General features: G+C 42.7%; 1 protein-coding gene across 3 annotated transcripts in view; it reads left to right on the top strand.

Moving 5' to 3' along the window:
• The window catches only part of Myo18b (myosin XVIIIB), a 246,939-nt gene that overhangs the window by 88,632 nt on the left and 136,792 nt on the right, over window positions 1-21,515 (top strand). For all 3 annotated transcript variants that reach the window (XM_013142193.2, XM_013142192.2, XM_063226027.1), the window contains exons 21-25: window positions 567-676; window positions 12,475-12,540; window positions 17,186-17,314; window positions 18,118-18,261; window positions 19,710-19,799. In XM_013142193.2, coding sequence (XP_012997647.1) covers window positions 567-676; window positions 12,475-12,540; window positions 17,186-17,314; window positions 18,118-18,261; window positions 19,710-19,799 — 539 coding nt within the window. The remainder of the gene's footprint in view (window positions 1-566; window positions 677-12,474; window positions 12,541-17,185; window positions 17,315-18,117; window positions 18,262-19,709; window positions 19,800-21,515) is intronic.

The raw sequence follows: 21,515 nt of genomic DNA, 5'->3' as shown, positions 1-21,515 counted from the left end.
TTTCTTCCCATACCAAATCCTTTTGGAAAACTCTTCTGGCTCCTTTAAAGGCCGGCTCTTGCAGCTTTTCAAGTCCTCCTTCTGTGTCATTTTCCACACCTCAGAATGTAGCTTTGTCCGCCCATGTGATAGACTTAAAAAGCACTCAGATACCTCCCAGTGCAGTTTCCCTCTGAGGCATTCTATGGAGCAGAAAAAGTACCAGGGAAAAACAGGTTTGGAAAAATTAAGACGATCCAGGCAGCTCTGCCACAGGACTTCTCGGAGCTTTGACTTGGATATTGACATGCACTGTGACCTACTGAGAGGCAGAAGAGTGTTCAACATTTTCAAAATGCGAGCAGTCCTTTGAATGGGGTTTGTATTTTGGGGACCATATTTGAGAAGTGCCTGTCAAATTCAGTCTGTTGAATTAGCAAAATTAGCTGAGGTATCAGCATGGGCATCTATACAAGTTAGTAGTCAGTTTGTGAGCAGGACTGTGGCCTCCCTCCAGGGATCCAGAGCCCTGAGCTAGCTCTTCTCTCTTGGCCTCTGTGATGACTTCCGCCTACTTCCCTTCCCAGGCTATGCTGACCACATGGGGCTCACTCAGTTCCGCCGGCGTTTTCAGGTGCTAGATCCTGTGCTGCTGAAGAAGCTCGGGTCAGCCCCTGAGGACACAGATGAGAGGAAGGTATGTGAAGCTGGTGCAAGTGGGTGGGATCTCTAGATGCTTCTGCTGAGGCTCTGTTTCATATGGGACTTCCCCAAGGGAGATCTGGATCTGGTGGGACCTAAGAGTGAGGCCTTGGGGTGACACTAAGGGTAGCATGAGGTCTGGCTCAGACCCCTGCTCCAGATTGTACCCTCATTTCTGTGTCCCTGGGGACCATCCATTTACCTACCATGAGGGCCCTTTTTGAGCCCTATATGAGGAAGTACAAGAAGAAAATGAGACCAGGATGTTGAGAACAGTGTATCTCAGCTAAAAGGGACTGCAGCAAGATGAAAAGCCACCACTTCCTAAGTGTTGTAATGACACTGGGAATGGTCCACATGAACAGGGCTTCAGAGTCCAGAGTGCAAGGGAGGTATTTTACACTAGGGCTCTCCACGTTGGACTGTAATGAATGTTTGCTTCAGGACCTTTGCGTTAGCCCTTCCCCTTCTTGGAACACTCCCTCCTCCAATCTTGCATAGCTGGTGACGTCCAGCTATCAAGTTCTGACTCATGCATGACTCTTTGTCAGATCTCCTTTGTTTTAATGTTTGTGTAGCTCCTATCCTAATTGGAAATTATGTAGACACTCTGTATGTTTTCTGGTTTCTAGCAAATCTACTAATTATCCCAGCTAAAAGATACCACAGCATGGCCAAATTGACTTGACCAGTATTGACAAGCTCAATTATTTTTACTTGTATAGATACAAGGTTCTTACCTGTATATTTTACTCCTGTGGCATGTCTCCTTTCTCCAACTCTGCTATATATTCATGATCTCTTGTCTTTGTTCCTGGTGCCAAAGTCTTTATGTCTATAAATGTTTCTACTGAGAATGGCTACAGGCTTATCAATAATTACAGAGCTTGTTAGAATTTGTAAAGTCCAATTGCCCAGGTATTGCAGCAGCCCTGCAAAACAAGAGCTATTATGTGCTTGCTTTTTACAAATGACAAAATGGAAGCTTTTATAAATGAAGCCAGCCTCCTGAATCCACACAACCAGGCATTTCTGGGTTTGTTCCTTGAACTTCACTGCCCAGGGTTTCAAGGATTTGTAGTTGAAAAAACTAGATCTCAAGTCAAATAGAAATGAATTTGACTCCTAACTTGGGCAGTATGAGTTTAAGCAGGTTACTTCCTTCTTCTGTCTCAGTTTTCCCACCTGTACAGTGGGACCATCCATAATGTCTGTCTTCACAGAGTGTTCTGAAGATGCCATGTTTTGGTACAGTTGATGTGTCATAAACAGAGCCTGGCATATAGTACAGGCTCAGTTGATATTACCTACCTCACCAACATTGCTGGCATCTTTTAAGGTCAGGGTGATGGCAAATGGACCATGCAGACTCTGTACTGTGTTGAAATCTCATCTGTACAGGAGTTTGTGTGTGCCCAGGATCATCAGCACCGAAGTCTTCAGTGAGTGAATTACAAAGCTAGAGGAGGAACTGGAATTCTCAGGTCCTTTGGCTCTTTTCTGTACCAGGGCACCGGCTGCCTCCTGCAGCTCACAGTGAGAGGGATTGTGGTGCAGAGTCATCCCCTCTCTGGGTGATGGGTTAGTTTAGAAGTCCTGAAATTCTGCTGGGCTTGCTGCCATTAGCCCCTCTGCCAGTCATTCCTGGGAGTTCTTTATCTTTGATTCCTCCAAAGTTGATCTCCTTGCAATGGAATGGAGCCATTGAACAGCTCTTGGGTCCTCTGCAGTTGAGAATGGGGCTGGCGTTGGGTGTGGAGGCGTTTTCGGGGGGGGGGGATGGGTGTGGCATATGGCAGCATTGCTATTCCGGATGAGTCAGCAGGTTTGTGTTGCAGCCAAGCTGAAATCTTCTTAGTATACACTAGAGGCCCAGGAAAATGGAAAATTACAAGTGGAATGGACTTGGTTGGCAGTTTCTGTTTCTTCGTATTCTTTTTTATTTGCTCACAAATTTCATTTGCCACAGCATAGAATTTTAGTAGCAAAGAAAGGAAACACCATTCTGCTTCTTATGAAGAAGTTGATAAATATTCATTCACTAAGCAATGCTGATATGCCATGAATTATACATGAACACGTGCTCGGGTGGGCAAACCAGCGGGCTCTGTGTGCAAAGCAGTTAAGACCTTAGGATTTAATAAGACAAGTTTGACAGTTAGAAAAGGTCAATATTGTCATGAGACACTAGACGGCAGCAGAGGGAATTCATTGACAGGGTGTAAAATGGGCTTGGTAAAGTGTCCCTCATGCCTAATGTGGTGTCTTTTTATGCCATGACTCTTTCCCAGTAAAGTACTATCGTTTTCTGAGGATCTGCTGGATATTTTGTGTTCCTGAAACAAAAAGAGCATATGCTTTTTATCACATGTGCACAAGTGCATCACAAAAGTGCTATGCATAATGTGAAAGGTTAGAGAGCTATGACTTGAGACAACTCGAATCAAGTACCTGTTTCAGGATGAACAGGATGTAAATGAGGCAAAACACACCTAGAGCAAGCAGTTTCCATACTGAGTGATGGCCCTCTGATGGCCGCACCTCAGTGGAGGTGTGGAATCAAAGACCTTGACTGGCTTAAGGAAGATCGTAAAGGAAGAAAAATACTCTTGGTCCATTCTGTGATCTTCTTTGGAAAGCAGTCTCCTATGCTGATCTCTAGCTGCTCAAGATGTTCCTGCGTCTTTTAAGCACCTAGGAACATTCTCAGACTTCCCAAATGATCTTGCCTTTTCTCTCTATTGTGGGTACCATTCCTCTTTAGCAGGCTACCAGGGAAAGAGGCTCTGGTTAAGATTATGCCTTAACCAACATGGAGTCCCACGCAGAGTGGTTACCATGGTGGAATCGCAGGCGAGTCAGTGAAGGAGCTCTTTCAGCTCCCCTTGGCTGCCTCCCAGACTCTGCTGGAGCAGGAGTTGCCAAGTCTGTGATCGATGTGGTGCAAGAAATCCCTTGGGCCCGCCTTCTTCCCTTCAGATTGTCTACAGTGTTGATTGATTTTAGCCCACAAAATCTCTTTCCCTAGGGACTTGATCTGAAGAACATAATTAAGAGCTTTCAATTCCTCTTCTCAAAGGCAGCTACTGTTGCTCTTTCCCAAAGTCTGATAGATACTCTCTGAATTCATCCTGAGTCTTCCTTTCTGCTGGGGAGAGGACCCTAGGAGGCCCTGCCCGGAGGGGGAGCTGTCCAGTCTCCAGGTGCTGACTATAGAATGTATTCAGCACTTTTCTTGTTCACTGTGCAGTACCCTTCCAGGTTGGATCTGTTTCAATCACTGTACACATTTTCTAATCAGTGTTAGCAAGTCCAGGTGTGTGTGTGTGTGTGTGTGTGTGTGTGTAGTTTCTGCCTTGTTGCAGGCCTTCTATTTACAGTCCGAAGTACATAGAATTAAATAATAGATTCTTTCCATCTTTAGGGAAGGATTAACTCAGTGTATGAATGGGAGGTTCATTAGTTAAAGTACATGGCTTAGCATCAGAAGAGTTGAGTTCAGACCATGTCCTTGCCCTATTTCTTTCTGCTGTTTTACCTAGGCAAATGTAATAACCATAGCAAAATATCTAGCACAAAGTAGGTTCTCAGCAGATGAGCGCTATGGATGTGGGTTTCATGGGGGTGCTGTACTGATAGGAGCCAGTGATTCACAAGGAGAGCATCCTGTTCCACAGTGTCATAGCTGTGGTTCTTCACTCTTCTTCTGGTCCTTCACGGTCTGTCCAGCACATACAGCCTAATGTGAGATTTCAGGCCATATGCTTTTGGGTATCCTTCTTGGACATTATAGAGAAATCACTTACATAATTCTGGAGCACAAGCTTTATATCTAATTGTTACATCAAGTGAGAAGAGTCAGATATTAAAGCCTCTGACTGCTAGCATTGAATTGTCTATCCATTAATTATATTAATGTCTGCTTTACATGTTTTGGGTTTTCTGTTTGGATACACCCATTATTTATAATTGTATCTTCCTGATGGATTGATGCCTTTATTACTTCAAAATGTCTCTCTTTATGTTCAGTGATTACTTTTTTCCAATGATGACTTTTGTTTTAAATTCAGTTTTGTTTGATAATACACCTACCCCAGCTCTCTTATGTTTACTGTTTACATGGTATATCTTGTTTCAATTCTTCCCTTTGTAAAATTTGTCTTTGAGTATAAACTCTATCTCTTGTAAACAATGTAGAGTTGTCATTTTTTAAAAGTCCAGGTTGTCAGTCTTACCCATTTTATTAGCTTGTTCAGTTCCCTTATATTTAATGTGAAAGCCATCATTTTATTTTTTGATTTATATATGCTAATCTCTTTTTATCATTTTCTTTCTTTGTTCCCTTATTTTGTGTAAACTAGATATTTTCCAGTGGATCACTTGAGTGCCCTCTTCTTGCGGTTGTCCCCTAGAACAGTTACGTGTGGTGAACCTTTTAGAGACCAAGTGCCCAAACTGCAACCCACAACCCACTTATTTATCACAGGGTCAGCATTTCAATTGAATAGGAAAACTGAGGTTTTAGTTTAGAAAAAAATAACTCATACATTAGCATCTTTTGTCTTAAAAGAAAAACATAGTGTCTTAGTTACTTTTCTTTCATTGCCAAGGCAAAATACCTGATGCCCCAAATTAAGGAAGGAAATGGTTATTATGCTCACAGTTTGTGGAGGTTTCTGTATATAACCAGTTGGCTCCAAGGCAGAGTGGCATGGCTGAGGGCCAACTATTGGTGGCCATGAAAGGTACCAAAAGCTCCAAAAGCAAAAAGGCAAAGAGCCTCTTTTCCTTCCTGTGTTGTATGCAGGCTACCCACCCTAGAGCAGGTATAGCATACACAACCCCAGTTCCAGCCCTAGACAATGAACCAATCACAAACTCTAGATTCAGCTGCCTCCAAAAAGCCCCATCCCATGGCCACTGAGGCTTTAGGGGGACAACAAGCCATAAATCATAACACACAGTAACAGAACTTTCAATGATAAAACAACTTTTTATAGAAAGGTAAAATTTTGCATTTGGTATGCTTTGGGACACTTAATGTGATCTTTGCTGATAATTTTTCAAACCTTGGCTGGGATGACTTGGCTCACATGCTGACAAAGAGGGCTCTGTATGCCCACTGCAGCATTTTGCTATAGATTTGCCAGCACTGTTGTAGGGTTTATCATATATACTGTAATTCATAATGATCTATTTCAGATTAATACTAACTTAATTCTGACAGGATACAAATCTTCCTTCCAATTATAGCTCCATTTCACCCTGCCACCTTGGTGGAATTATTACAAAATATAACACAAATATATATGTATATATTATAAACCCCAAAATGCAGTTTGTAGTTTTATTTAATCTTATGACTTTTAAATTTCTTACACTTTTATATTTTCTGGTGCTCCTTAATTTTTTAAGGGTTGAAATTTTCTCCGTTACTATTTCTCTCATCCTTTACTACAGTTAAGAGAGAGAGACCTGCTAGCAAGAAGTTCTCTTCATCTTTGTTTGCCTGGGAAATATTTTATTTCATCTTTATTTAAACTTTTTTTTATTTTAAAATGAAAAATAATAAAGATGATATAGAATTTCAAAACAAAATAATAGATTAACACTGATTAATATGTTGTGTATTGTTCTCGTAAAAGAAGTTGTTCAGATTACAAGATATAAGCATGAAAAAATGACTAAACAATTGAACAATGAAAGCACAAACCTTTAAAAAATAAACTAACAGAGATTAGCAGTATAGTTATCTTTCTGACACCCTTCTTTCTTTTCTCCTTTGCCCTATCCTTTTATTCTTTCCTTTTAATCTTAATTTTGAAAGACAGTTTTGCCATGTATACAATTCTTAATTGACAGAATTTTTGCCCCTTTAAGCACTTTTAATATGCACTCTTGCTGCATTCTGAACTTCAGTGTTGGTAACGTTTAACTATTAGTTGTTTTGATGTTTCCCTTTACAGAATGAGTTATTCTCACTTGCTGCTTTCAAGATTTTCACTTCCTGTTTGACTTCAACATTTTGACTATGGCGTACATTGGGTTCATCTCTTTGTGTTTACCTATTTGAAATTCATTGACCTTCTATGATGATACATTAATTTTATGAGGTGGGTCATATTTGGGAAGTTTTTCAGCCACCACGTCTCATGTTGTTTTCTATTCCTTTCTTTTCTCCTGAAACTTCTCCTATGTGAATTTTAGTAGCCTTGACATTGCCATCCGTGTCTCTGAGATTCTGTTCACTTTTCTTTATTCTTATTTATCTCTGTTCTTCCAACTGGGCAGTTTCTAATGGTCTGTTTTTAAATTCACAAACTCATCTGCCATGTTAGATTTTTTGGTAGGCCCCTTCAGTGAATTTATCATTTCAATTATTTTTTTTTTAAATTTTTTTTTTAACTTTTTATCGGTACCGGGGATCGAACTCACGACCGCCTGTTTGCAAGGCAGGTGCTTATGCCGCTGAGCTAAATCCCCAGCTCCCATTTCAATTATTTTACTCTTCAAGTGAAGGATTTTCATTTTGATTTTAAAATAATGTCTTTATTTTATTATAGTTTATAAGTCGTTATTATATTGTGTATGTGCATGTGCATGTGCATGCATGCATGCATGTGTGTATTTGCTGAGAATTGACCCAGGACCTTGTACATGCTAGGTACATACTCTACCACTAAGCCATACCTCCAGCCTATACTGGCTGTGAACTCATAAAGCAGCATCACCTTCCATTCTTTGACTATATTCACAATAAATGCTTTGAAATTTTGGCCTGATAACTCTAAATTCTGACCCACAGACATGATTTCTATTACTTCTTACCTTTCCTTCAGGTGTATGTCCTGATTTATAGATTTCTTTGGCATTTTCTGTACTTTTTGTTGAAAACTGGGGCATCCTAAATAAAGCAACCCTAGATTCTGATCTTTTCTTAACCATTCTGGAACTTGTCTTGACTAGATTTCTAGTCTCTTTCTTTCTTTTGGTGTGGGATCATGGATATCTCTGACTAGTTTTTAAAAATTCTTTTTATTTTAGAGTCTGGCTCACCAGTGATATCCCCTGTGTGCACATAGGTTGATAGTCAGCAGAGGTAGTTACGAGATGCCTTGAATCTGTGCAGTGTTTACATTCTGCTGATAGATCTCTATATGGATCGGGCTCTCTAGCTTTTGCTTTCCTCTTCTTTCTGCCTCTGAATATGTTCAAAGAAGGTCATTCAAAGACAGCTGGGGACTTCTCTAGCCTCTTTTATTCTTGCATTTGGTTTGAGCCAGAAATATATAGGAATTTTGTATCAGTCAATGTTTGGAAAATTCAGATGTAGAAGAGTGCAAGAGATCTGTAGGACCTGGATCCTCCAGTAATGTCAATGGCAAGTCTGCACCAGAGGCCAAGGAATTCACAATGAAAGACTGAAGGATGTGCTAAAAAGTCTAAGAGCTGGTGCTGGAGGCTTGAAAGTATGTGCTGGAGGCTGAAAGTCCAAAGCTAGAAGCTGAAGAATTTGTGCCAAGGACCAGGAGATGATGCCCAGAGCAAAGGCAAAAATCAGAGCTCTCAGCCAGAAGTGTCTGCGCCAAAGGCCAGCAGACCATGCTCAAGGAGAGGGAGAGGACCAGCGCTCCCCACAAAAGAAGCACTCTCAGTAAAGACCAGAGTGCAGCTGAAAACAGTTGAAGCTTCTCTGAGGGAAATCAGCATTCAATCCTCCCTTCCTGTTGTCCCTTTAAACCCCAGGACCAAGCTCAGTCCAGCTAGGCATTTTCACACAAGTTGACCATTAATTAATCAGTCACTACAAACTTAATGAACTTGCTGTGGTTGTCCTGTTTCCTATAATTACATTAAATTTCTGCCTGGTGTGTGGTCTATTGCTTGCCTTATCCAGGACAATTGCTTTAGTCTTAGCACTGCCACTGACCTTCCCCTTTTGTTTGCTGCCAAGTTTGTGATTGCTTCCATCTATGCTCTGAGGTAAGGGCTGGTTCCATCTCTTCCACCATACAACTAAGCCTTGTCTAGCCGCAAAGCTGTTAACTCTCACAATTTGCTTCATGCTGGTGGGAATTCTGTGGGGACAGAACTAGGGAGGAGGATGGGAAGGAGGAAGGGAAACCCCCAATCATGATTGCCACCAGTTCTCACTGTTCCTACCTGAGGTTTAGTAGTCTTTCTTGAATAAATGCTTCTCAGAGTTTTGAATATGATTCTTGGGGAATATTATCCATTTTTATCATTTCTGGGTAAAAAGGAGAGGATTTGTTAAGTTCTTTGTTCCACCATTCTGGAAGTCTTACTCTTACATGCTACTTTATGAGCTTACTCAATCCCCACCAATGATACCTCTGCCACAAGGTATGATTACCCCACAGGCACAGGTATGAGTACCCCATATTCCTGAAAAGGCAACTGAGAACTAGAGAAGACGGGTGATTGCATAGGGTGACATAGCTTGGGGATATTGGAACTGGGTTGGGTGGCAGTGTTGGAGGGTAGAGGGCAAGCTCACGAGTCCCATCTTTGTGTTTGGATCCCCTGCCATCTCCTGTCCTAGACACGTGACCTTTGCCAAGTCATTTCTTTGCATTGGGCCTCAACATCTTTTCCTGTAAAATTGGGATGAAACAATATCTATTGCAGAGACTCCAAAACAAATATGAGCTATTATGTGTAAGTCCCTAGAGCAGTGCTCAGACTTAGAAAAAAGATTGCAGATTGTTTCCTTGAAACAAAATGACAAGTATCTTACTCATCAAAGTGGTGTCCTGTGTTGAGTCATAAACCTCCATTACCTGGACAATTTGGACCCATGGAAGTGCCTATTCTGTAAAGACCAGAATAAAGGAGATATTGCCTGGTATGGGATATTGCCTCCCATTCATGCCCTGTCTTTTTCTATCAGTTGGCTGCTGGACAATGATTGCATTGTGTTGAACCAAATGAAATAATTGATATTTGACCTAAACAAAGAGTACTTTCATGTCATTCACTCTAATAATATTATTAATGAGGATAACAGAAACAACAAATAAGGACAAAGTCATTTACGGAGTGCTTTTTGTACATTCTCAGTGTTAACCTCCCATGTGCTATACGGTCCAGGTAGAAGATACTGTCACCATGTTACAGGGAATGACAAGGATCAGATGTCCAGCATCAAATCTGCATCTACCTGGTCCATCATTTGCACTGGAGCTTGCTTATCTGTAACATGAGGCCAGCAAAACAGAGTATAGTATCTCTGTTAGGACTGGGATTCTTGGCTATGCAGACATCTTAAGGATGTCTTAACAAGGAGATGGAGAAGAATCTCTAGGCTGACTGTGTTCTTTGACAGTGTTTGGTGTATCAAGAAAAGGAAGCCTTCTGTGTTCTGCAGAATCTACCAGGTTTTGTCCAATACAGATCATGATGGGCATGGAAAAGCGTCTAACATTTGTTGAATGCTTGTGCTATGTAAAGTGCTCTGCCTTAGAATCTACTAGGACAAGTGCTGTTATTTCTTCTTCCAGAGAGCTATCTGAGGCTCAAGCAAAGCACTTGCCTGAGGTCAGTTTATGGGTGATAAAAACAACACCAGAGCCCAGGCAAATCCAGCTCCGGGTTTTGCTACTTTTTCTCCAAGTATCTACCCCAGAGTTTACCTCAATAATAGACTTAGAAAAATTTCTGGGCCATGGATTACACTTTTTCCCATCCACCTTCTTTCTAGCTAATTTTTCTTCTATTTTTCCTGTGTAGAAAGAAAAGATATTGTATCTTGGATATATTGGTTTTATGCATTTCTGCTGCCTACAACTCCCTTGAAACATTTTTCGCTAAAATGTAATAAGCGAGGCCATTGAAATTTTGGAGGCATGTTGTAGAATGTTCTCTTAAGGGGTCAGAAGATGAAACCATCTCCCTGATTGCAGTCTAGGAGTAGACTTTTAATAATCAATTTTTGGGGGGGATGTCTTAGGAAGTGTTCTGTAATGCTGTTGACCCGTGGAATTGAATCTCGTCTGCTCAGTGACTCCAATCTCATCCCACATTTTTGCTACTTGAGTGTTGCAGTTGTGTTTCTGACATTTTATCTGGAAAATAGACTTCTTGGTTTTCACTGAATGGAAGACCAATGAGGGGTGACATGAGGGGGAAGTGGGAGGGGAGTTGGCAGCCACAAAGGAACCAGGCATGACCTGCATTTATCTGAGGGTACACATCTTTGGTGAGGTTGTCTTACAAACGATGTGACTATTTGACAAGAGGAAGATTCTACTGAAATGGCTGATGATTTGGTTGCCGCTGCGTCTAGAAATCTCTTCGAGTGAATTTGTTGCTTCTGCATTGGGCTGCCCCTCTCTAATCCCTCACTATCGCTCTTCTCTCATTTGATTGCACACTAATTACTTCATTGTAATAATTACTGAGCTTCTGTATAGGAATGCTATAGTGCAGCAGCATAGTCTTGGTCAGGCAGACACAGTTAATGGAATTGCCATTTATTGAGCAAATATTTGTAACTGAGGCAGGAGCTGGTAAATGCAATGAAAGATGCAATGAAATGCAATGAATGGATGTCCTGAGAGGACTTGGTGACAAAGAAGGGGAACTTCTTAGTGCCCTTGGGTACCCCAGAGTCACACTAGTTGTGTAAAGCAGTTCAGGGAGCAGATGCTGCAATGGGACAAGCGGACCTAGATCAGAATCTGGCTCTGTCCTTTTTGTAAACTTTTAGAGAACTACTTTCATTTGGGGTTTTAAAATTTTTGCATGAGTATTAAAATATATGTAAAATTTACCATCTTAGCCACGTTTAAGTGCATCAAGCACCTTTGCGACATGGTACAATCATTAACACCGTGTATCTCCCTAGTCTTTTCCTCTTTGAAAACTGAAACTCTGTATTTTAAACACAAACTCCTCATCTCCCAGGTTCAATCCCAACCCCTGGCTATCTCCTTTCTACTTTCTGTTCTATGGATTTGCCTTTTCTGGGAAACTTATGCAAATGGAATCATACACTGTCAGTTCTTTTGTGACTGGCTTATTTCACTTAGCATAATGCCCGGGGGTCATCCATGATATAATATCGGTTAGACTTACCTTCCTTTTCAGGGTGAATAATATTTCATTACATGGGTAGACCGCATTTTCCCCCTCATTTGATGCTTTTGGATCCGCCTTTTGGCTGTTGTGAATAATGTTACTGTGAACAATGATATACTGGTATCTCTTTGAGTACCTGTTTTTATTTCCCATGGGTACATATACAAAGGGGTGATTGGTGTATTCTGTGTTTAACTTTTTTGAGGAACTGCCACATAGTTTTCCATAGCAGCCATTCTTCATTTTGCTTTGTACCTTTGGTTTTCTCCTCTATAAAATGGACACAGTGGTAGGACAACCTACCAAAGACTATAATTTTGTTTTTGCAATATTGAACATTGAACTGATCTACATATCTTTTTAAAAAAAAATAGTCTTTATTTACAGACAGGGTCTTTCTCAGTTGCTAAGTTGCCCAAATTGGACTCAAACTCACCAGCCTCCTGCCGCATCCTCCCAGAGTGTACTACCATGCCCAGACTAAGGTGGTTCTGAGGATGAAAAGAGTTAGTGTCCGAGTCCAAGCTCCTCTTTTGCACATGCCTATGTGATCTGAAGCCATTAGGCAGAGCTCGTAGAGGTGTGGGCTCATCGTCTCTCTCCCCGCAGCATTTGGTGACCTGAGCTTCCCTTTTGGAGTCTCCTACTTTGGTTCTGTCTTCTCCTTTAACTTTGCCCTTCTGTCTACTCCAGGCTGTGGAGGAGCTTCTTCAGACTCTGGATCTGGAGAAGAAAGTGGTGGCCATGGGGCACAGCCAAGTAAGTAGAGTGTCATCGTGATGACGTTCTGTCTGTCATGTCAGGGAACCAGATGAGACCCAATTCCCACCCTGTCTCAGTATCCTAGTATCTCCTTTTTACAAATTAAAAACAGGGAGGATAATTTTCTGACTTACCTGTCTTACAAGCTGTGAAGCTAAAATGTCGTAATGTGGGAGGAAATAACATTGGGAAGTAGCATTGGTTAGAAGTTACACTCCAGGGACACGTGGGAAAGTTGACCTTTTGTGCCTCAGACACGAGAAGAGGTGCAGGCCCTCTTCTGCACCCTGAGCCTTTTCCTTCTGTGTTGTAAGCAGCTGTAACACACTGTAGTTCCAGCTGATGAGCAGCAATGGGCACATGATTATCCGAGTGGAGAGGTAGGTTTGTTTTTTTTTTTTTCCCAAACTGGTGCCAAACCAAAAGCTCTTCCATACACACACACACATGTTTAGAGAAAATTGAGTATTTTCCTAATATGTTTGTATACCTCACACTTTCAGGAAGAGAAGCATGGTATTTAGGGATTCTCAAAAAACTACACACAGAACTCTCAACCTTTGTTTTTGTGGAATACTCATAACTATCTTCTGACACTGGTGTTCCATGGACTCTAGTTTGGGAAGTGAGAAACAGAGATTGCAAACTCAAGAAGCAGGCAGTAGGCAGGGAAAAGGGGCAAAGTTTAGAAATATAAACTGGAAAGGGAACAGATGAAAGGAAAAATGGTTCCGTCCACCTCCCCACCTAGTTTTCATTGATTGATTAACGTTGTCGAATGAACTATGGTTGATAGACTCCTGCCGCCAGGTCCTAAGGGAGGTGCTAGGGTAGAGTCCTCCTCTCAAGAATCCTGGCCTGGCCTTGTGTCCTTCTTTGAGTCAGTTGCATCACTTTCCTGGGAGTCATTCCCACTGCCCTTTGTCTCTCAACCCATCTGAACACACCAGCATTTCCCTCTGGCTGCCGAGCCCTGCTGAGGTATGTGGTCCTGGCTGTTAGTCTGCTGTGTTCTCAACCTGCTTGCTCCTGCTGGGAGTTGCTTGTCTGGGCCTTTGCAGATGTTTCTAATAGAAAGAATAAACCTGTCCACTACTGTGCTTCCTCCACAAGCCAGGGGCGGTGTGGGTGACTTCTCATTTTGTTCCTCACAATTCACTGTGAGATAGCAAGGACATTTCTGCTTTGTCCAGGAGAGGCTGTTCCTTTGGGAAATAAACCCTTTTCCAAGGGCTTCCAGGAAGCCAAGAGCACAGACTCTGTGTGAACTTGTGTTGGTCTAAACCTCAGGGTCTTTCAGTATGTCAAGGGCTCTATTATTAATGGAAATATATCATCTATTGTTTACACACGGGTCTGTGCTGTCCTATTCGGGGATTTGTTCTTTACCTTCGCATGACTCATCTCCCTCAGACCAGCAGCATCGGTGTCCCCTGAGAGCTTGCAGGAAGCACAGATTGTTGTGCGTGCCCCAAGACCCAGTGATTTGGAGACTCTGGGAGTCAGTGTAGCAGTCAGTGTAGCCGCAAGCTTTCTAGGTGGTCCAAGCACACACTTAAGCCTGAGAAGCGCTAGTCTAGATAATTACTCAGCTATTTCCTGACTGGGACTTTCAGGCTCTGCGCCCCCTGGCAGAGACTGCAGAACCAAGAAGAAAACAGAAGTGGTTACACATAGTTTTACGATGCCAGAAGATGAAAGTTGAAAGCCTAAACATCTCCTAAACAAAATGTTGTTATTATTGAACAACACTTTGCATTATGTTCTCTAAGAAACTCCCAGGAGCAAATCAAGATCAGCTTACTGTTTTGAGGCCAGGCCAGATGATAAGTAGAGGTCTTAGAGGCAGACACAGCACCCTCTGTTTGCAGGATTTGGTATTGAGTAGACTTGATGTCAGTGAAGGCCAATGGAGAAGGGACTGATGAACCTGGTCCGCACCTAGGTTCCTCTACTTCCTAGCTGTGTGAATCTTGAGTAAGTGGTTAAACTTCTATGGGCTAAGTTACCTCATCTGTAAAAGGGACTACTTTCTACTTTCCTAGTGTAGGAATTAGTACATAGTCATCTAATGGGTTAGTTGCTAAATGAATGCATTTGTTAGTGGGACAAGATGTTGATCAAATAGGATAACATCTTAATGTTTAGAGAATTAAATTTTTCTGATCTGTAAAACCATCAGGAGGAGAGGAGACAATCCCTCCTTCAGTGGTACCAGAGATGGGAGCTATTGCCATATTAAGGCTTTAGAAAACTTGGCTCTCAGCATTTTTAGAGGAAATACAGCTTTGCATGACAGTAGCTGCTATGTATTCCTTAAAGACAGGGATGGTGGGATGTTATGCTCTGTATGGCCCCGATAAGCAGCTGCACCCATCCAAAGTGAATAATTTAGATTTTTCTTTGTGATTTTTTTCAGTCTCTGGCATCCTATTAAAGCTTGTGCCATGGGCTGTGACATTTATGGGAAAGGTGGGATTCTATATGCAATATAAATAGGGAGGGCAATATGCTCTCAAAGGGGAGAAAAATCAAGATAAGTTCCTGCAGAGGCGATGATTTATTCCTATTCTGTGTATAGTCATTTCCAATTTTCTTTTTAATGGAAGCATCATACTTAATCAATAGTGTGTTTGGGTAGCACCCGCCACCTATGGTAATATACGAAGTGGTGTTGTCATCATTTTGATCATTGATTTTTTTTATAGCAGCTTTTGGGACTCACTAGCTTGTGAAATTAATACAGTCATTATTGAGGCAATCTGATAGGTAATGAGTCACTCGTGTCTTTATTTCAATGAGGCTAATTGTCTCATTGGCCCTGGCTGATAGCATGCGTTCTTCTGTAAAGCAGTAGATGGTTGAAAAACAGAATATGTACCAAGTGGGTGCTCTCCCTTTCATTTCTCTGCTGAGAAAAGGCTCACAATTGGGTTGGCCTAGTGATCTTCATTACTGAAAATAGGTTTAGGATAATGGAGAATCGATTGAGACCCTTTGTTCTAGCTGGAATCAAATTTCAATTGAACCTCAAACTGTAGATGTTTGTATCCTAATAAATGAGGAAATGAAGCCTTGTGCCAACAGAGGGAATGAGTGCAAGAAATAGGCCAGAGTCCTGGGTTCAGATCTTGGCTTTGATGACACAGGCTATGTGAACTTCAGTGAGTAACATAGCTGATTCCTTACAGGGCTGTTAGAAGTATTAAAAGGGGACAAGAGAGGAAGGACTTTGAAAAATGCAGCTGTTGTCCGAATGTTAATTACATGCAGTGACAACTATGGGTTTGTCTGGAGTCAGAAATAAATCCTGGTTTGCTATTTACTAGTGGAGAATTGTGGGGAAATATTTTTCTTTAGCTTCTCCTGCCATAAAATGGAAGATTCACAATAACTATCCTGTAGGGTTGTGTGTGTAAAGTGCTTTCCCTATATGTTAAGTGGTTTTTTAGTTCAGGTCCAGAATTCAGGAAGTACACAATAAATGTTAGCCATTAATTGATAACATCATCAACTAAGATAGAACTACCTACCCTCATCCTCCAGAGTAACTGACACCTTTGAGTTCTGATCACGTGAACAAAGAAACACACAGGACTGTTCTTAGAAGTAAGCATCATGGAGTCATCTGATGAATGACTTGTCTCTTTGTCATTCAAACTCCACCATTAGTATTTTTTCCTTTGCTTATGGGCGGGGGGTAAGAGAGCAGATGGACCAAACTGTAGGTCCCCTACCACACTGGGTGGGACAGACCTGCCCCAAGAGCTTCAGGTTCCCCCAGATAAACCTTCAGCCCAAGCCTCTGGGCCTCTCTGCCTTCATCTTTTGCTGAGGCAGCCTTGGGTTCCCCTACTTGCTTGGTCCCTGTGGTCTGTTCACAGGCAGCCCTGCAGGGTGCTGAGCAGGCATTGATCACAGTGCTGCTGAGGCAATCACGATCATCCATTATTGATGAGCCCAGCCTGGCAGGAAGGCGGGTACCACAACCTGCTTTGTGCTGCTTGCTGAGCAGCTCCTTGGTGTGGTGGCATCAGTCCAAACACCCCTCTCCAGCCAGGAGGGCTACCCTTGCTTCTCTCCTGTGTCTGCCCCTTCTTACAAGGCTTGATAGAGGTGTTGCAAGGATGTTGCCATTTCTGATCACCAGTGGCACTCACAATAAAAAAATGCACATTCCTCTGCCTGGCTGCAAGCCCACTGATTAGGCCTTGCCAGAGATGAAGCCTGGGAACTTGCATTCTTAGCTTACCAGATGATTCCCATCCTCAGAGGGGTTCAGGAATATCTGTCCTAGTTGTGATTCTCAAATTAAGATGCACACAGATTCCCTGACCGTTAGGTTAAAGTGCACGCTCTGACCAATAGGTCAGGAGGAGGGTCTGGTGTTCTGTATCCTTAACCTGCTCTTAAGTGGTGCTCACACTGCTGGTAGGTGAACCATGCTGAGTATCCAGGGACTGCAGGAAGGGAAAGGGGAGCCACCTGGGACAAAATGCTTTGATATTTAGACTCTCATCAGAGGCCAATGTCAACAAATACTGCAGTGGATGCAAGAGAAGTGGGGTCTGTGTGGCAAGCTCCTGCCACTCTAGATGACCTTACTGGCAGAGGAGTCACCTGCAGCTTTCCATTTTCCTAGGTCTTCCTCAAGGCAGGCGTGGTCTCCAGGTTGGAGAAGCAGCGAGAGAAGCTGGTGTCTCAGAACATCATCCTGTTCCAGGCAGTGTGCAAGGGCTTTCTGTCGCGCCAGGAATTTAAGAAGCTGAAGGTAGTGTTGACGTGTGCATCATGATCCCGAGTGTGGGGTGAGCATGAGGGCTGTGTGTCTTCCAGGACGATCCCCATGATGCTGGCCCAGGGAGCACCGAGATGCTTCCCGAGGCGTGAGCTTCATCTCTAGGACATAATCTCAGATTACCAAGAGTGTTGGCTTTTATTTAGGTATCCATGAACTTGTCCAAACCTTCCTGGGCTGATTTATGATTTCAGCCTGTCCCAGTTCTGGAGAAAATCACTTCAGAGGATCAGTAGGCCACTGAAGTCCTTGGGATCAGAGAGTGAGCTGAGTTGACAGTCCTGAGTTTTGTGGGTCACCCTCTTTGATGATCTCTGGAGACTGAATTTCTTCCCACCAGCCTGTGCAATGGAGGGAAAGCAACATGGCTGTTTTCAGTACAAACGAGACCTGGGTTTCAGTCCCACCCTTAGCTCTCAGTAGCGGGATGATGTGAGACAAGACAACGCATGTGTCAACGAATACTATCTGCTATTTCCTTGATACTGGTGTCATTAATGACGATGACCGCTAGAACACAGTGTTTCCATTATGCCTCCAGAGTACGTGAATTTGTGAATTCAAGTATCTGCATTTGGCAAAACAGTAGTAAAAGGTGAAAACATTAATAATCAAAATATTCAACCCTACTGACCCACAGCACTCAACTAGCTTATGCCTCGGGTGTATTTATGTGAAATGTGTGCTCCAAACCTGCTTCCTCCATCCTCTTCCCATCCGGCCTTACCCTCTCCTGGATTAGGGGGACACCTCACATTTCTATTCTTCCCCTCCAGATTCGCCGGCTGGCCACACAGTGCATCCAGAAGAATGTGGCTGCGTTCCTGGCGGTCAAGGACTGGCCGTGGTGGCAGCTCTTCACTTCCCTCCAGCCCCTGCTGAGTGCCACTGTCGGAAACGAGCAGCTTCGAGCCAAGGAGGTCAGTCCATGCTGCAGGCAGGACTCTGGGTGGCGACTTCCTCCCTGACCCTTGTCTTAGTGCTTGTATCCAGGAGCTAGGGTCCCTACCCCTGACTGTTCCTGATCCAGGCATGCTCAGCCCAGCAGCTCTAAGCACTTCCGTCAACAGATCACCCTCCATCCTCCACCCCAGCCCAGCTCCTCTGTAGGTGAGGTGTGCAGGAGCACTCACTGCACATCCCAGGGAGGAAAGCTTTGAGCTTATTTTCAGAAGCCGCTCCTCTTCCTGTCCCATCCATTCTGTTACCCACTGTCTTTCATAGATAACTGGTTTAAATGGTTTCTTATTCAAGCTTCCTTTAGATTTTATTTCTGCAAAAATTAGCGAATATATATAAACACACTGGGTTCCTTTCTTTCTTACATAGAAAGCAGGGTACTTACACAGGCTGAGCGGCCTAATCCAAAAATCTCAATTGGTAACATCCATGCAAACATTGTAAAATCTGAAAACCTCTGAAACCTTCCCTAGGCCCCAGGCATTTTGAATAAAGGATGTTCAACCTGTACATACTTGTCCATAGTTTGGATTTTGCACTTCAATTCACTGGGAAGTAATCTGTGTCCATTTTTATGGAGCTCTCCCCTGTTGCCCCTTTGCAGTTGCACGTTTCCCCTCTCATGTGCATGTTCTGTAGCTCATTCCTCCAGCCTGCTAGGGGCACATTGCAGTTGCTGCTAATGGTGGCATCATGGGCAGAGGGCGGCGCTCCTGGCAGGAAGATGGTACTTGGGGAGGAGAAAGCTCTGTCTGCAGTCACGGCAGCTGGTCTAGGACTGAGAAGTGGTCCCTTCCTGGGAGTTGCATTCCACCCACAGGCTGGGATGCTCTGGACCAGACTTGCATGGGCAGAGTTGTGAATATCAGGGCCTGGTGAAAGCAATGTCCCTTGTGGGAATTTAGCTTTGGGGCATCGTTGCAAATATTCTGACTGATCACCCCTCCTGTTCTGCCAACTTTCTTTTAAAAATTTAATTCTTTTGCAGTGCTGGTGATTGAACCCAAACTTTTGGGCAAACTGAGTTTTATTTTAATTGACAAATAATAATTATGCATATTTATGGGGTATAGCATCATGTTTTGGTATATATTTATAGTGGAAGATGATTATATCGGACCAACAAATCTATAACCTCATATAATTAGTATTTTGGGGGAAAATATTTAAAATCTACTTTTTGCAATTTTGAAATATATAATGGATTTTAAAACTTACAATCACTAGTCTGTGCAAACTATCACTGCATCTTATTTTTCTTCTCTAATGGAAACCTTGTACCATTGTATCCATGTATCCCAAGATTACAGAAACCTTGTAACCTTATATCTATTTCATTCATAGCATAAGGGGAATGTATGTTTCTGGTCTGCAATGGCTTCTGGTAAAGTGTTTTGTTTTTTTTCAGGAGGAGCTCACAATGCTGAGGAGGAAGCTGGAAAAATCTGAAAAGTCAAGGAATGAACTCCGGCAGAGTGCAGATCTCCTAGAGAGCAAGGTATCTCTGCCCTCTTCCGAGGTCCCCAGCAGGGTGTCTGTGTGTATAGGGTGGGGGAAGATCTGTCTGGCACTGTGTTGATTCCTCTGTTAGCACCCTCAAAATAATCTGGGAAGTGTACCCATTTGTTGAACCCAATTATTGTACCCATTCACCACATAGCCAGCAAGCCGCATAGTGAGATTCAAACCCATGTCATCTGGCTCCAAAGGGAAAAAAATTTCTGAAGTCACAAAAGCACAGAACCCACCACAAAATGACAATGCTTGGATGCCCTAAATAAACTTCTGTTGATCAAAGCATAAAAATGAAACCACAATATGTACTTAAATTTGCAACACACATAACTGGCAAAGAATGTGCAGAATGTGTATATAAAAGACTTCCTCAAATAATTGGAAGACAAACACTGTAATAACAAAAAAAAAGGTCCAAGAATGTGCATAGGCAGTTCCAAGGGTAGGGGAAGACTCATATTTTAGAAGTTCATGCCATCAAGAATTCAAATGACCAGTGAACTCAAGAAAAAATACCCAATCTAGTTAGCATCAGAAAATACAAATTAATACCACTCTAGGTACTAATTTAAACTTCAGACTGGCAAAATCAAAAAGTCTGATGTGGCCAGGTGTGGGCCAGCATGCACAGCTGCAGGAGCTCTTACAGACTGTCGGGGGAAGTGAAAATTGATCTCATCACTCTTCAGCAACGTGGCAGTGTCTGTCACATTGATGCTCATGCCTGTGGCAGCAAGTGCGCATCTAGGTGTGTGTGCTGGAGGATCTGATCTGTATATATGGGGAAAGAGAAGAAAACTTCTTAACAGCAGCACATATCTTGTTGAAGGAACGTAAACCCCTGAGTGGGACTTTGTCTACAGGGAAGTGGATGCAGACATTTGATTATATCGAAGTGAAAGTGAATAAAGAGGTGGCAGGGTATAACCCCACAGACAAAATCCGGTCATCCCCTCCTTTTGTAAATTTTATTGGGACAGAGTCACGTCCATTTGTTAGTGTCTGCAATATGGTGGCTCTCCTGCTACTGTGGCAGGGTTGAGTGGGGCAACCTGAAAACATTTATTTATTCTTTGATCTGTCTGGAGGTTTCCTAACCCTTAAGCTAGAGGAAACACATGCAACATGAGTTGCCTTCACAAACACAGTGTTAAAGGGCAAGATTTAAGTTACAGACGAATACCTAAAATACTGGGTCATGGATATCACCTGTTAAAATCTGCAGAACATTGCACTGTTGGTCTGTTTTCTACATCTACACCAGAATACCTGGGCCATATACCTCATAAACAGTAGAAAGTTACCTGCTTCAAGGTTCTAGAGGCTAGGAAGCCAAAGACCAAGGGGCTGTCTGTGAGGATCTTTGTGCTGCGTTGTTCCATCATGGAGCGCATCACATGAGGAGAACATATAGGGCAGGACAAGAGGAGACTTTGCTATCATAACAAACCCATTCTTACAGCACTAATCTATTTGTGAGGAGGACCACTCAGGGCCTAGTCACCTCTGAGCACTGTTGTATTAGGACTTTTCCAGCACATGGACTTCGGTGCACGTGCTCAAACTTAGTCATCATGCTATGTTGCTTAGGGGAGTATACCTTGCATATACTTATGGCGTAAAGATATTTATGGGAAGAATAACATCAAACCCCGTGTAGTTACCCGGACATGGGAAGGGCTGTGTGATGGGAGAAGCT

Source organism: Cavia porcellus, unplaced genomic scaffold, assembly GCF_034190915.1.
Source record: "Cavia porcellus strain 051 isolate PalLab524CR breed Dunkin Hartley unplaced genomic scaffold, mCavPor4.1 scaffold_16, whole genome shotgun sequence".
In the NCBI taxonomy this organism is placed as follows: Eukaryota; Metazoa; Chordata; class Mammalia; order Rodentia; family Caviidae; genus Cavia; species Cavia porcellus.
This window is presented reverse-complemented; position numbering and strand designations above follow the sequence as displayed.